The 14,590-nt window shown below is 46.1% G+C and overlaps 1 protein-coding gene across 1 annotated transcript in view; it reads right to left on the bottom strand.

Moving 5' to 3' along the window:
* Window positions 1–14,590, bottom strand: part of LOC109885762 (disintegrin and metalloproteinase domain-containing protein 12) — a 137,516-nt gene that overhangs the window by 15,692 nt on the left and 107,234 nt on the right. The window contains exons 5-6 of the mRNA XM_031815798.1: window positions 7,137–7,213; window positions 4,118–4,322 (exon numbers count right to left, since the gene is read on the bottom strand). Coding sequence (XP_031671658.1) covers window positions 4,118–4,322; window positions 7,137–7,213 — 282 coding nt within the window. The remainder of the gene's footprint in view (window positions 1–4,117; window positions 4,323–7,136; window positions 7,214–14,590) is intronic.

Raw genomic sequence — 14,590 nt, 5'->3', positions numbered from 1 at the left:
TAGCTGTACAAGACTGTGTGTGTGTGTGTGTGTGTGTGTGTGTGTGTGTGTGTGTGTGTGTGTGTGTGTGTGTGTGTGTGTGTGTGTGTGTGTGTGTGTGTGTGTGTGTGTGTGTGTGTGTGTGTGTGTGTGTGTGTGTGTGTGATTGTGCTCTCTCCTGTTGCAAGCTTTCTAAAACCTGGGTTTCTGATGCTATTATGTATTGGCCAATTAGAGTCTTTGATGCCACAAGCCACCACTTCGGAGCAGGAGAAGGAGCCGTTTCAAGGACAGCTGCATACAGAACTATTAGGAATCTATTCTATTCTACAGCTGAATACAGAACTATTAGGAATCTATTCTATTCTACAGCTGAATACAGAACTATTTGGAATCTATTCTATTCTACAGCTGAATACAGAACAATTAGGAATCTATTCTATTCTACAGCTGAATACAGAACAATTAGGAATCTATTCTATTCTACAGCTGAATACAGAACTATTTGGAATCTATTCTATTCTACAGCTGAATACAGAACAATTAGGAATCTATTCTATTCTACAGCTGAATACAGAACAATTAGGAATCTATTCTATTCTACAGCTGAATACAGAACAATTAGGAATCTATTATATTCTACAGCTGAATACAGAACAATTAGGAATCTATTATATTCTACAGCTGAATACAGAACAATTAGGAATCTATTCTATTCTACAGATGCATACAGAAAATTAGGAATCTATTCTATTCTACAGCTGAATACAGAACAATTAGGAATCTATTATATTCTACAGCTGAATACAGAACAATTAGGAATCTATTCTATTCTACAGATGCATACAGAGAAATTAGGAATCTATTCTATTCTACAGCTGAATACAGAACAATTAGGAATCTATTATATTTGATTCTATTCTACAGCTGCATACGGAACTATTAGGAATCTATTCTATTCTACAGCTGCATACGGAACTATTAGGAATCTATTCTATTCTACAGCTGAATACAGAACAATTAGGAATCTATTATATTCTACAGCTGAATACAGAACAATTAGGAATCTATTCTATTCTACAGCTGAATACAGAACAATTAGGAATCTAATATATTTGATTCTATTCTACAGCTGCATACGGAACTATTAGGAATCTATTATATTCTACAGCTGAATACAGAACTATTAGGAATCTATTCTATTCTATTGTATTCTACAGCTGCATACGGAAATGTTTCAGAGGCACTTAAATCCACCGCTAATAGTCTAGTCGTCATTCTTTTCCAGTCCAGTGATAAAACAGAGGACAAAGTCAAAACAGCTTTAAATCACAGGGACAAATCCCAGACACGTGTTACATTTGGTACCTGATCTCATACCTAACCCCCTTCCTCAGCCTCTCCCACCCTCCATCTCTCCTCCCATCTCAGACGGTACAGGACACTAAGGTATCTCTCTGTCGGTGTCCCTCCCTCTGTCCTCCCGTCTCAGACGGTACAGGACACTAAGGTATCTCTCTGTAGGTGTCTCTCCCATCTCAGACAGTACAGGACACTACGGTATCTCTCTGTCGGTGTCTCTCCCTCTGTCCTCCCGTCTCAGACGGTACAGGACACTACGGTATCTCTCTGTTGGTGTCTCTCCCTCTCTCCTCCCATCTCAGACGGTACAGGACACTACAGTATCTCTATGTTGGTGTCTCTCCATCTCTCCTCCCTTCTCAGACGGTACAGGACACTACAGTATCTCTCTGTCGGCGTCCCTCCCTCTCTCCTCCCGTCTCAGACGGTACAGGACACTACAGTATCTCTCTGCCGGCGTCTCTTAGAGATAGGTAACATAGATATTCAGACAGTAGAGGACACTACAGTATCTCTCTGCCGGGATCTCTTAGAGATAGGTAACATAGATATTCAGACAGCAGAGGACACTACAGTATCTCTCTGCCGGCGTCTCCTAGAGATAGGTAACATAGATATTCAGACAATACAGGACACTACAGTATCTCCCTGCCGGCGTCTCTTAGAGATAGGTAACATAGATATTCAGACAATAAAGGACACTACAGTATCTCTCTGCCGGCGTCTCCTAGAGATAGGTAACATAGATATTCAGACAATACAGGACACTACAGTATCTCTCTGCCGGCGTCTCCTAGAGATAGGTAACATAGATATTCAGACGGATGCAGTCGTCATGACAGCGTCCGTGTTACACGTTAATTGAATTGGGGGTTGACACGTTAAACAACATGAATGGAACCGGCGAATGGCGTCACCCCGGTAACACATAGTGGTGTTCAAAGGAGCGCATATACTCTCCTACCACACAACTCAAACGACACACACTTAGACAGGACACACAGAGCTCCGACACAATGTGGGAAGTGTGAACAAAAGAAAGTGTTATTTACAGAATGAACCAAACAGAATGAACCAAATAGAATGAACCAAACAGAATGAACCAAACAGAATGAACCAAACAGAATGAACCAAACAGAATGAACCAAATAGAATGAACCCAAACAGAATGAACCCAAACATAATGAACCAAACAGAATGAACCAAACAGAATGAACCAAATAGAATGAACCAAATAGAATAAATCAAACAGAATGAACCAAACAGAATGAACCAAGTCTCTAACTCGTGAGTGTGACTATGATTCTGTTCACCGAAACACATTTTCAGTCTGGTCGGCTAGAGAAAGGGAAATAAACGCATATTATGTGTGAAAACTGATTATCCAAAAATATCTTTCCATTAACATTTTCCTACCGAACACACTACTGATCTATAAACAGTAGCTCACCGCTAACACAGTAGCTGTAGAGTAATATAGCAGTGCATTATAATGCTTCTAGGATGAAACGGCAGACTCCATAAGAGGCACAGAAAGTGCTATTCTAAAACAGGGCCTAATGGCAGATGAAACACTGTGCGCATTCGGGAGGACTAGGGGCATAAATCCACATCGTAACAGTCCCAAATAGCAACCCTACTCCTCATGGGCCCTGGTCAAAAGTAGTGCACTGTAGAGGGAATAGGGTGCCATTTGGAATTCAGTTATCAAGAGTACTTGATGAGCATAAATCCACATCGTATATCGACTGACTGAGGTTTGATCTGAAGACCTCCTAGTCTCTACTGTCTGAGGTTTGATCTGAAGACCTCCTAGTCTCTACTGACTGAGGTTTGATCTGAAGACCTCCTAGTTTCTACTGACTGAGGTTTGTTTGATCTGAAGACCTCCTAGTCTCTACTGACTGAGGTTTGAAGACCTCCTAGTCTCTACTGACTGAGGTTTGATCTGAAGACCTCCTAGTCTCTACTGACTGAGGTTTGATCTGAAGACCTCCTAGTCTCTACTGACTGAGGTTTGATCTGAAGACCTCCTAGTCTCTACTGACTGAGGTTTGATCTGAAGACCTCCTAGTCTCTACTGTCTGAGGTTTGATCTGAAGACCACCTAGTCTCTACTGTCTGAGGTATGATCTGAATACCTCCTTGTCTCTACTGACTGAGGTTTGATCTGAAGACCACCTAGTCTCTACTGTCTGAGGTATGATCTGAATACCTCCTAGTCTCTACTGACTGAGGTTTGATCTGAAGACCTCCTAGTCTCTACTGACTGAGGTTTGATCTGAAGACCTCCTAGTCTCTACTGTCTGAGGTTTGATCTGAAGACCACCTAGTCTCTACTGTCTGAGGTATGATCTGAATACCTCCTTGTCTCTACTGACTGAGGTTTGATCTGAAGACCACCTAGTCTCTACTGTCTGAGGTTTGATCTGGATCCCTCCTAGTCTATCTGTAGATGGACGTAAAGACAACATTAATGTTTTTCTAGAGGATTCTAGACGATCTCTAACCCATTCCAGATATATATACAGATACACTGTCTTTGACCCCAAGTCTCATGAGCTAAACATTATTTTTTTTGTGCAAAATGTTGAAATGGAACATTTAGCTTAAGAGACTACGGCTGTGTTGACACAAGAAGCCCAATTCTGATATGTTGCCTATATATTGGCAAAAGATTCTGATCTGATTGATCAAAAGACCAATTAGTGGCAAAAGATCAGAATTGGGTCTGCCTGTGTAAACATAGCCATGGTATTCCATGTATGCTGCTTACCCTGGTGCTGGAGGCTCCGAAGGGGCTGTCTGATTGGTTGTGGCTGTTCTGGGTGTCTCCATGAACCAGCGATATGTTGAAGCCATGGCCACACGAGCCAGGTGTGAGGTTGAGCTGTTCTGACCGGTAGATCCTGTGGGATCCACTGGAGGGATCCGTTGACGGCTCCAACACGTAGGATCTGTTTTCTAGTGAGATGAAGCCACTGGGAATACAAGAGTGATATTGATGAATCGATCAATCGATCATCAATCAATGAAGTAGAAGAACATTTCTTAAATGTCTGTCATGTTTTTTTTCTACAGAATGTTGGACAATGGATCTCTTATTTTTATTTGAACCTTTATTTGACTTGGCAAGTCAGTTAAGAACAAATTCTTAATTTCAATGATGGCCTAGGAACAGTGGGTTAACTGCCTTGTTCAGGGACAGAATGACAGAGTTCTACCTTGTCAGCTCAGGGATTTGATCTAACAACCCTTCAGATTGATAGTCCAACGCACTAACCACTAGGCTACGCTGCCGCCCCAATTGAGGTGCTTTGTGGGTAAACATTACTTTTACCTCGTCGATAAAGTCTCACTGTGGGAACAAATCAAGAGGCAGACATTTGGCTTAGTAAGAAACATAGTAATATCCTCCCGGTGGTTTCTCATTCTCCGTCTGTCCGTGATGAAAGTCTCTTATTTCTCACCGTCAACTTTTCTCACACTAATAAAAACAGCCCTGGTGATTTAAAGTGACGTCTTCGTCCATTGAAACTGGGCCAAAACTCTGAGTTTTTATCAACCTCTTGACAACATTCATAACCACATAAACTTAACATAAAAAAATGCTCCCAAAGCCAGACTATAGCTGCCAACTAAAAACCCAGAAACAATTTGTCTTGGCCGTCGCGCCAGGCAGCATAGCACTCGTCAAACTAAGCCCTCTGCATCTGTCTATGCAGAAACAGGTTGTAGAGGGGCAGAAACAGGTTGTAGAGGGGCAGAAACAGGTTGTAGGGGCAGAAACAGGTTGTAGAGGGGCAGAAACAGGTTGTAGAGGGGCAGAAACAGGTTGTAGAGGGGCAGAAACAGGTTGTAGAGGGGCAGAAACAGGTTGTAGGGGCAGAAACAGGTTGTAGAGGGGCAGAAACAGGTTGTAGAGGGGCAGAAACAGGTTGTAGAGGGGCAGAAACAGGTTGTAGGGGCAGAAACAGGTTGTAGAGGGGCAGAAACAGGTTGTAGAGGGGCAGAAACAGGTTGTAGAGGGGCAGAAACAGGTTGTAGAGGGGCAGAAACAGGTTGTAGGGGCAGAAACAGGTTGTAGAGGGGCAGAAACAGGTTGTAGAGGGGCAGAAACAGGTTGTAGAGGGGCAGAAACAGGTTGTAGGGGCAGAAACAGGTTGTAGAGGGGCAGAAACAGGTTGTAGAGGGGCAGAAACAGGTTGTAGAGGGGCAGAAACAGGTTGTAGAGGGGCAGAAACAGGTTGTAGGGGCAGAAACAGGTTGTAGAGGGGCAGAAACAGGTTGTAGAGGGGCAGAAAATGAGCGGCCTGTAAAACAGGGCCTTGCATCACAAACGGCACCCTATTCCCTATATAGTGCACTACTCTTAACAAGAACTCTATGGGGCTCTGATTAAAAGTAGTGCACTACATAGGGAATAGGGTACCAATTGGGAATGCACTCAAGGGCTTAACAATTACCCCTATCACTCCTTAGAGGAGGAAAACTGTTGGCACGTTTTGGGAACGACATTCCTGATGATGTCCAGAAAAATGAGCAGACTCGTTACTCCTACTTGACATGTGTGAACGCTGAACGGTTCTTTTTTCCAGCTTTGCATGTCTTTACTGTGTTAAAGACTTGTATTACTCTGACTGTAGATCGTTGTCTTGGATCAATTAACACAGGGATACATTTCCATTTCCATTCATCACTAATACCCGGACTACAGCGCTTCTGTCGCGTGCGCCAGTGTTACAAAATACATTTAGAAATCAGTTTTTCAATTATTGCCCCCACACTGCTCGCGCACGTCAACGAGCGTCTGCGTTGCCAAGGGCTAAAATAGAAGTCCTTTCTATTTCTGACGCAGATCGCGCTGCAAGTCCTGCCTCTCCCATCTCCTCATTGGTTTATAGAAGCAGCTACCCACGTGCCATCTCCTTATTGGTTATACCCACGTGGGTGACTGAAAGATGAACTGTTTTGCCGGTTGTCGTGGTAATACTATGAAAGTGTAGATGCCAATCACCATATAAGTTCAAAGATGAAAAACCCTAGAAGGAGGAGAGATGACTAGAAACGATTCGGTTGACCGTTTTATGTGTTGATTAATTGGCGGAGTAGAGGACCTTGTGCATTTCAGGTAAAATAACAACTCAATGTTTAACGCTGTATCCCAGGACAAATTAGCTAGCAACAGCAAGGTAGCTAAATAAGACAAATTAGCTAGCAAGTGCAAGCTAGCTAAATAAGACAAATTAGCTAGCAAGTGCGAGCTCGCTAAATAAGACAAATTAGCTAGCAAGTGCAAGCTAGCTAAATTGCCATAACGTTAAACGTTTACTGTTTTTCGCCCTGTCCCCAAATTAATGTTATTCGTTCAGAGTTTGTTTTGATATTTTAACCTGCGTGTCGTGATCTCGTCTCGGGGGACAAAATATATTTATGCATGATGGCGCATGATGGCGCACGATGGCGCACGAACGCAGCCGGTTTGGGTTTCGTGTAAAGGTGTGTTTATATGGTAACTCTGTTAATCTTTAGTTTCAGAGAGAAACAGAGAACACAGAGGCAGAGAGAAACAGAGGCAGAGAGAAACAGAGGCAGAGAGAAACAGAGGCAGAGAGAAACAGAGGCAGAGAGAAACAGAGGCAGAGAGAAACAGAGAACAACAACATTGATGATGAGACAGTTGATGAGAATGCCTGCTGCTTCAGGCTAATCTAACTGCTTAGACCTCTACACACACACACACACTCACACTCACACTCACACACACACACACACACAGGCACACACACACTCACCTGAGACCTGAGCAGGTACTGAGGCTGACGTCAGAATAGATGTGCCCCTGCACCTTTCCGTGGTAATAGCAGTTCATCTGAGAAGAGAGTTTAACATACTGTTAGGGCAAGGCCAGACTGGCAGGGTAGGTAGGAGGGGCAGGAAGGTAGGACAGAGAGTTTAACATACTTTTAGGACAAGGCTGACAAGGCTGGGCCGTCAGGGTAGGTAGGAGGGGCAGGAAGGTAGGACAGAGAGTTTAACATACTGTTAGGGCAAGGCCAGACTGTCAGGGTAGGTAGGAGGGACAGGAAGGTAGGACAGAGAGTTTAACATACTGTTAGGACAAGGCTGACAAGGCTGGGCCGTCAGGGTACGTAGGAGGGGCAGGAAGGTAGGACAGAGAGTTTAACATACTGTTAGGGCAAGGCCAGACTGTCAGGGTACGTAGGAGGGGCAGGAAGGTAGGACAGAGAGTTTAACATACTGTTAGGGCAAGGCCAGACTGTCAGGGTAGGTAGGAGGGGCAGGAAGGTAGGACAGCGAGTTTAACATACTGTTAGGGCAAGGCCAGACTGTCAGGGTAGGTAGGAGGGGCAGGAAGGTAGGACAGAGAGTTTAACATACTGTTAGGACAAGGCCAGACTGTCAGGGTAGGTAGGAGGGGCAGGAAGGTAGGACAGAGAGTTTAACATACTGTTAGGGCAAGGCCAGACTGTCAGGGTAGGTAGGAGGGGCAGGAAGGTAGGACAGAGAGTTTAACATACTGTTAGGGCAAGGCTGGGCTGTCAGGGTAGGTAGGAGGGGCAGGAAGGTAGGAGGGGCAGGAAGGTAGGAGGGGCAGGAAGGTAGGAGGGGCAGGAAGGTAGGAGGGGCAGGAAGGTAGGAGGGGCAGGAAGGTAGGAGGGGCAGGAAGGTAGGAGGGGCAGGAAGGTAGGAGGGGCAGGAAGGTAGGAGGGGCAGGAAGGTAGGAGGGGCAGGAAGGTAGGAGGGGCAGGAAGGTAGGAGGGGCAGGAAGTATCTGGTTTGGAGTGAAAATACAGCTTCTGTCTTTGGTCCAGACCCAGGCCATATATGGTCCTGACCCAGGCCATATCCTGTGGTACCTATGGTCCAGACCCAGGCCATATATGGTCCTGACCCAGGCCATATCCTGTGGTACCTATGGTCCAGACCCAGGCCATATATGGTCCTGACCCAGGCCATATCCTGTGGTACCTATGGTCCAGACCCAGGCCATATATGGTCCAGACCCAGGCCATATCCTGTGGTACCTATGGTCCTGACCCAGGCCATATATGGTCCTGACCCAGGCCATATCCTGTGGTACCTATGGTCCAGACCCAGGCCATATATGGTCCTGACCCAGGCCATATCCTGTGGTACCTATGGTCCAGACCCAGGCCATATATGGTCCAGACCCAGGCCATATCCTGTGGTACCTATGGTCCAGACCCAGGCCATATATGGTCCTGACCCAGGCCATATCCTGTGGTACCTATGGTCCAGACCCAGGCCATATATGGTCCTGACCCAGGCCATATCCTGTGGTACCTATGGTCCAGACCCAGGCCATATATGGTCCTGACCCAGGCCATATCCTGTGGTACCTATGGTCCTGACCCAGGCCATATATGGTCCTGACCCAGGCCATATCCTGTGGTACCTATGGTCCAGACCCAGGCCATATATGGTCCTGACCCAGGCCATATCCTGTGGTACCTATGGTCCAGACCCAGGCCATATATGGTCCTGACCCAGGCCATATCCTGTGGTACCTATGGTCCAGACCCAGGCCATATATGGTCCTGACCCAGGCCATATCCTGTGGTACCTATGGTCCAGACCCAGGCCATATATGGTCCTGACCCAGGCCATATCCTGTGGTACCTATGGTCCAGACCCAGGCCATATCCTGTGGTACCTATGGTCCAGACCCAGGCCATATATGGTCCTGACCCAGGCCATATCCTGTGGTACCTATGGTCCAGACCCAGGCCATATCCTGTGGTACCTATGGTCCAGACCCAGGCCATATATGGTCCTGACCCAGGCCATATCCTGTGGTACCTATGGTCCAGACCCAGGCCATATATGGTCCAGACCCAGGCCATATCCTGTGGTACCTATGGTCCTGACCCAGGCCATATATGGTCCTGACCCAGGCCATATCCTGTGGTACCTATGGTCCAGACCCAGGCCATATATGGTCCTGACCCAGGCCATATCCTGTGGTACCTATGGTCCAGACCCAGGCCATATATGGTCCAGACCCAGGCCATATCCTGTGGTACCTATGGTCCAGACCCAGACCATATATGGTCCTGACCCAGGCCATATCCTGTGGTACCTATGGTCCAGACCCAGGCCATATATGGTCCTGACCCAGGCCATATCCTGTGGTACCTATGGTCCAGACCCAGACCATATATGGTCCTGACCCAGGCCATATTCTGTGGTACCTATGGTCCAGACCCAGGCCATATATGGTCCTGACCCAGGCCATATCCTGTGGTACCTATGGTCCAGACCCAGGCCATATATGGTCCTGACCCAGGCCATATCCTGTGGTACCTATGGTCCAGACCCAGGCCATATATGGTCCTGACCCAGGCCATATCCTGTGGTACCTATGGTCCTGACCCAGGCCATATATGGTCCTGACCCAGGCCATATCCTGTGGTACCTATGGTCCAGACCCAGGCCATATATGGTCCTGACCCAGGCCATATCCTGTGGTACCTATGGTCCAGACCCAGGCCATATATGGTCCTGACCCAGGCCATATCCTGTGGTACCTATGGTCCAGACCCAGGCCATATATGGTCCTGACCCAGGCCATATCCTGTGGTACCTATGGTCCAGACCCAGGCCATATATGGTCCTGACCCAGGCCATATCCTGTGGTACCTATGGTCCAGACCCAGGCCATCTCATGTGGTACCTATGGTCCAGACCCAGGCCATATATGGTCCTGACCCAGGCCATATCCTGTGGTACCTATGGTCCAGACCCAGGCCATATCCTGTGGTACCTATGGTCCTGACCCAGGCCATATCCTGTGGTACCTATGGTCCAGACCCAGGCCATATCCTGTGGTACCTATGGTCCAGACCCAGGCCATCTCCTGTGGTACCTATGGTCCTGACCCAGGCCATATCCTGTGGTACCTATGGTCCAGACCCAGGCCATATATGGTCCTGACCCAGGCCATATCCTGTGGTACCTATGGTCCAGACCCAGGCCATATATGGTCCTGACCCAGGCCATATCCTGTGGTACCTATGGTCCAGACCCAGGCCATATATGGTCCTGACCCAGGCCATATCCTGTGGTACCTATGGTCCAGACCCAGGCCATCTCCTGTGGTACCTATGGTCCAGACCCAGGCCATATCCTGTGGTACCTATGGTCCAGACCCAGGCCATATATGGTCCTGACCCAGGCCATATCCTGTGGTACCTATGGTCCAGACCCAGGCCATCTCCTGTAGTACCTATGGTCCAGACCCAGGCCATCTCCTGTGGTACCTATGGTCCAGACCCAGGCCATCTCATGTGGTACCTATGGTCCAGACCCAGGCCATATATGGTCCTGACCCAGGCCATATCCTGTGGTACCTATGGTCCAGACCCAGGCCATCTCCTGTGGTACCTATGGTCCAGACCCAGGCCATCTCCTGTGGTACCTATGGTCCAGACCCAGGCCATCTCCTGTGGTACCTATGGTCCTGACCCAGGCCATATCCTGTGGTACCTATGGTCCAGACCCAGGCCATATATGGTCCTGACCCAGGCCATATCCTGTGGTACCTATGGTCCAGACCCAGGCCATATATGGTCCTGACCCAGGCCATATCCTGTGGTACCTATGGTCCAGACCCAGGCCATATATGGTCCTGACCCAGGCCATATCCTGTGGTACCTATGGTCCAGACCCAGGCCATATATGGTCCTGACCCAGGCCATATCCTGTGGTACCTATGGTCCAGACCCAGGCCATCTCCTGTGGTACCTATGGTCCAGACCCAGGCCATATATGGTCCTGACCCAGGCCATATCCTGTGGTACCTATGGTCCAGACCCAGGCCATATATGGTCCTGACCCAGGCCATATCCTGTGGTACCTATGGTCCAGACCCAGGCCATCTCCTGTGGTACCTATGGTCCAGACCCAGGCCATATCCTGTGGTACCTATGGTCCAGACCCAGGCCATCTCCTGTGGTACCTATGGTCCAGACCCAGGCCATATCCTGTGGTACCTATGGTCCAGACCCAGGCCATCTCCTGTGGTACCTATGGTCCAGACCCAGGCCATCTCCTGTGGTACCTATGGTCCAGACCCAGGCCATCTCCTGTGGTACCTATGGTCCAGACCCAGGCCATATCCTGTGGTACCTATGGTCCAGACCCAGGCCATATCCTGTGGTACCTATGGTCCTGACCCAGGCCATATCCTGTGGTACCTATGGTCCAGACCCAGGCCATCTCATGTGGTACCTATGGTCCAGACCCAGGCCATCTCTTGTGGTACCTATGGTCCAGACCCAGGCCCTTCCTCCCTGACTACTTCACTGCTGCACAGTAAAACATGGACATGTGGTTTCTCCACCTCTCCCTTCTCCAAATATAGACCTCTGTACATTTCATGATTCGTCTTTACTCTTTTCCAAGATGGTTGTTGTTCACCTGCTGCTGATTCCACATGTTCAGCGTCTGATCAGTTTTTCTCAGAGAGACCCGTCGTGTAACTATTGGTCCTTTACCGTGGAAGTTCCAGAAGGCCAGACCTTAGTCCTCTCTCCAAAGCTTCTACTCTGCTTTCTAGGATGTTCCAGAAGACCAGACCTTAGTCCTCTCTCCCAAAGCTTCTACTCTGCCTTCTAGGATGTTCCAGAAGGCCAGACCTTAGTCCTCTCTCCAAAGCTTCTACTCTGCTTTCTAGGATGTTCCAGAAGACCAGACCTCTTAACTTAGTCCACTCTCCAAAGCTTCTACTCTGCCTTCTAGGATGTTCCAGAAGGCCAGACCTTAGTCCTCTCTCCAAAGCTTCTACTCTGCTTTCTAGAAAGTTCCAGAAGACCAGACCTCTTATCTTAGTCCTCTCTCCAAAACTTCTAATCTGCTTTCTAGGATGTCCCAGAAGGCCAGACCTTAGTCCTCTCTCCAAAGCTTCTACTCTGCTTTCTAGGATGTTCCAGAAGACCAGACCTTAGTCCTCTCTCCAAAACTTCTACTCTGCTTTCTAGGATGTTCAAGAAGGCCAGACCTTAGTCCTTTCTCCAAAGCTTCTACTCTGCCTTCTAGGATGTTCAAGAAGGCCAGACATTAGTCCTCTCTCCAAAACTTCTACTCTGCCCTCAAAAGTAGTGCACAAATTTTGACCAGTCCCTTATGAACCCTGGTCAAAAGTAGTGCACTAAATACAGAATAGGGTTCCGTTTGGGACATAAACACACCCTCTCCAGGTATATGTAAAAGAAGAAGAGCCATTACATTAGATAAAGCTACAGCGTGTAGCAGAGAGAAGCAGGGTCAGATCTAGTACAGAACAGAACCCTGCATTAATACTATGACCTCATGTTCCATTGATGATGTCAGAACTGTGATGGATTAGACTGGATAGACTGTTTCTAGGCTTTCTGCTTCCCGGTCTGGTCTTTACCACTCAGGGGTCAGAGATGGATGGTAATTTGACCCATGACCTGATTTAAATGGAAACTACAGATGTAATTTGACACCTGACCTGATTTAAATGGGAACTACAGATGTAATTTGATCACTCTGACCTGATTTAAATGGAAACCACAGATGTAATTTGACACCTGACCTGATTTAAATGGGAACTACAGATGTAATTTGATCACTCTGACCTGATTTAAATGGAAACTACAGATGTAATTTGACACCTGACCTGATTTAAATGGGAACTACAGATGTAATTTGATCACTCTGACCTGATTTAAATGGGAAATACAGATGTAATTTGATCACTCTGACCTGATTTAAATGGAAACTACAGATGTAATTTGACACCTGACCTGATTTAAATGGAAACTACAGATGTAATTTGACACCTGACCTGATTTAAATGGAAACTACAGATGTAATTTGACACCTGACCTGATTTAAATGGAAACTACAGATGTAATTTGACACCTGACCTGATTTAAATGGAAACTACAGATGTAATTTGATCACTCTGACCTGATTTAAATGGGAACTACAGGTGTAATTTGACACCTGACCTGATTTAAATGGGAACTACAGATGTAATTTGACACCTGACCTGATTTAAATGGGAACTACAGATGTAATTTGACACCTGACCTGATTTAAATGGAAACTACAGATGTAATTTGACACCTGACCTGATTTAAATGGGAACTACAGATGTAATTTGATCACTCTGACCTGATTTAAATGGAAACTACAGATGTAATTTGACACCTGACCTGATTTAAATGGGAACCACAGATGTAATTTGACACCTGACCTGATTTAAATGGAAACTACAGATGTAATTTGACACCTGACCTGATTTAAATGGGAACTACAGATGTAATTTGACACCTGACCTGATTTAAATGGAAACTACAGATGTAATTTGACACCTGACCTGATTTAAATGGAAACTACAGATGTAATTTGACACCTGACCTGATTTAAATGGGAACTACAGATGTAATTTGATCACTCTGACCTGATTTAAATGGAAACTACAGATGTAATTTGACACCTGACCTGATTTAAATGGAAACTACAGATGTAATTTGACACCTGACCTGATTTAAATGGAAACTACAGATGTAATTTGACACCTGACCTGATTTAAATGGGAACCACAGATGTAATTTGACACCTGACCTGATTTAAATGGGAACTACAGATGTAATTTGATCACTCTGACCTGATTTAAATGGAAACTACAGATGTAATTTGATCACTCTGACCTGATTTAAATGGAAACTACAGATGTAATTTGACACCTGACCTGATTTAAATGGGAACTACAGATGTAATTTGATCACTCTGACCTGATTTAAATGGAAACTACAGATGTAATTTGACACCTGACCTGATTTAAATGGGAACCACAGATGTAATTTGACACCTGACCTGATTTAAATGGAAACTACAGATGTAATTTGACACCTGACCTGATTTAAATGGGAACTACAGATGTAATTTGATCACTCTGACCTGATTTAAATGGAAACTACAGATGTAATTTGACACCTGACCTGATTTAAATGGAAACTACAGATGTAATTTGACACCTGACCTGATTTAAATGGGAACTACAGATGTAATTTGATCACTCTGACCTGATTTAAATGGGAACTACAGATGTAATTTGATCACTCTGACCTGATTTAAATGGAAACTACAGATGTAATTTGACACCTGACCTGATTTAAATGGGAACCACAGATGTAATTTGATCACTCTGACCTGATTTAAATGGAAACTA

Source organism: Oncorhynchus kisutch, unplaced genomic scaffold, assembly GCF_002021735.2.
Source record: "Oncorhynchus kisutch isolate 150728-3 unplaced genomic scaffold, Okis_V2 scaffold634, whole genome shotgun sequence".
NCBI lineage: Eukaryota > Metazoa > Chordata > Actinopteri > Salmoniformes > Salmonidae > Oncorhynchus > Oncorhynchus kisutch.
This window is presented reverse-complemented; position numbering and strand designations above follow the sequence as displayed.